The sequence below is a fragment of the Penaeus monodon genome, chromosome 32, assembly GCF_015228065.2.
Source record: "Penaeus monodon isolate SGIC_2016 chromosome 32, NSTDA_Pmon_1, whole genome shotgun sequence".
Classification (NCBI taxonomy): domain Eukaryota; kingdom Metazoa; phylum Arthropoda; class Malacostraca; order Decapoda; family Penaeidae; genus Penaeus; species Penaeus monodon.
In genome coordinates this window covers 18,408,562-18,409,161 of record NC_051417.1, presented here as the reverse complement: position 1 = coordinate 18,409,161, position 600 = coordinate 18,408,562, and the positions used below count along the sequence as shown (strand labels likewise).

The 600-nt window shown below is 33.7% G+C and overlaps 1 protein-coding gene across 1 annotated transcript in view; it reads left to right on the top strand.

Annotated features, from left to right (window-relative positions):
• The window catches only part of LOC119593704 (rho family-interacting cell polarization regulator 2-like), a gene marked incomplete in the record, with an annotated part of 108,243 nt that overhangs the window by 103,089 nt on the left and 4,554 nt on the right, over positions 1–600 (top strand). The window contains 1 exon segment of the mRNA XM_037942669.1: positions 307–453. Coding sequence (XP_037798597.1) covers positions 307–453 — 147 coding nt within the window.

Below are 600 nucleotides of genomic sequence, written 5' to 3'. Positions count from 1 at the left end.
CCAGATGTAAGTTCTAAATCATCTTGCTGACTGTTTTTAGTAATTTGATAGTTTAAGATCGATAAACTATTACAGAGTCAACCATTAACACTAAATCTAGTTTATAAAATAAAATAATGTCTCCAATAAATTTCTTGATGGCCTTTTTTAATTTTTATATTTTAAAGACTGTGTGTGATTTTTCTTTATTAACCTGTTTGGATAAGATTGGATAAAACATCTGATGATGTCTGTTAATAAAACCTACTGATATTCTCCTGCAAGAGATGCATCACATAGTAAACCTGTCTGGCTTGTTTTCATCAGGCATGTGAGGAAAAGAAGAAAAAAGAAGCAGCAGCTGTGTTTGCAGGTCCATCATTACCAGACACAAGTCAGCCTCTGGTCACTGGTACACCTCAGTTGGATTCTTTCCTCTACACTCATCTGAAACATGCTCTTCAGTTGTTGCAAGTGAGGCTAATTGTATATTTATCATCTTGGTGATGTGCGTATTATTTGTTATGATTTTCTTTTTGGAAACCTGTGGACTGAGGAAATTCTTATTGCTTCTTTGTTATGTTTGTGATTCTTACATCCACATGTGCTGTAATTCATATT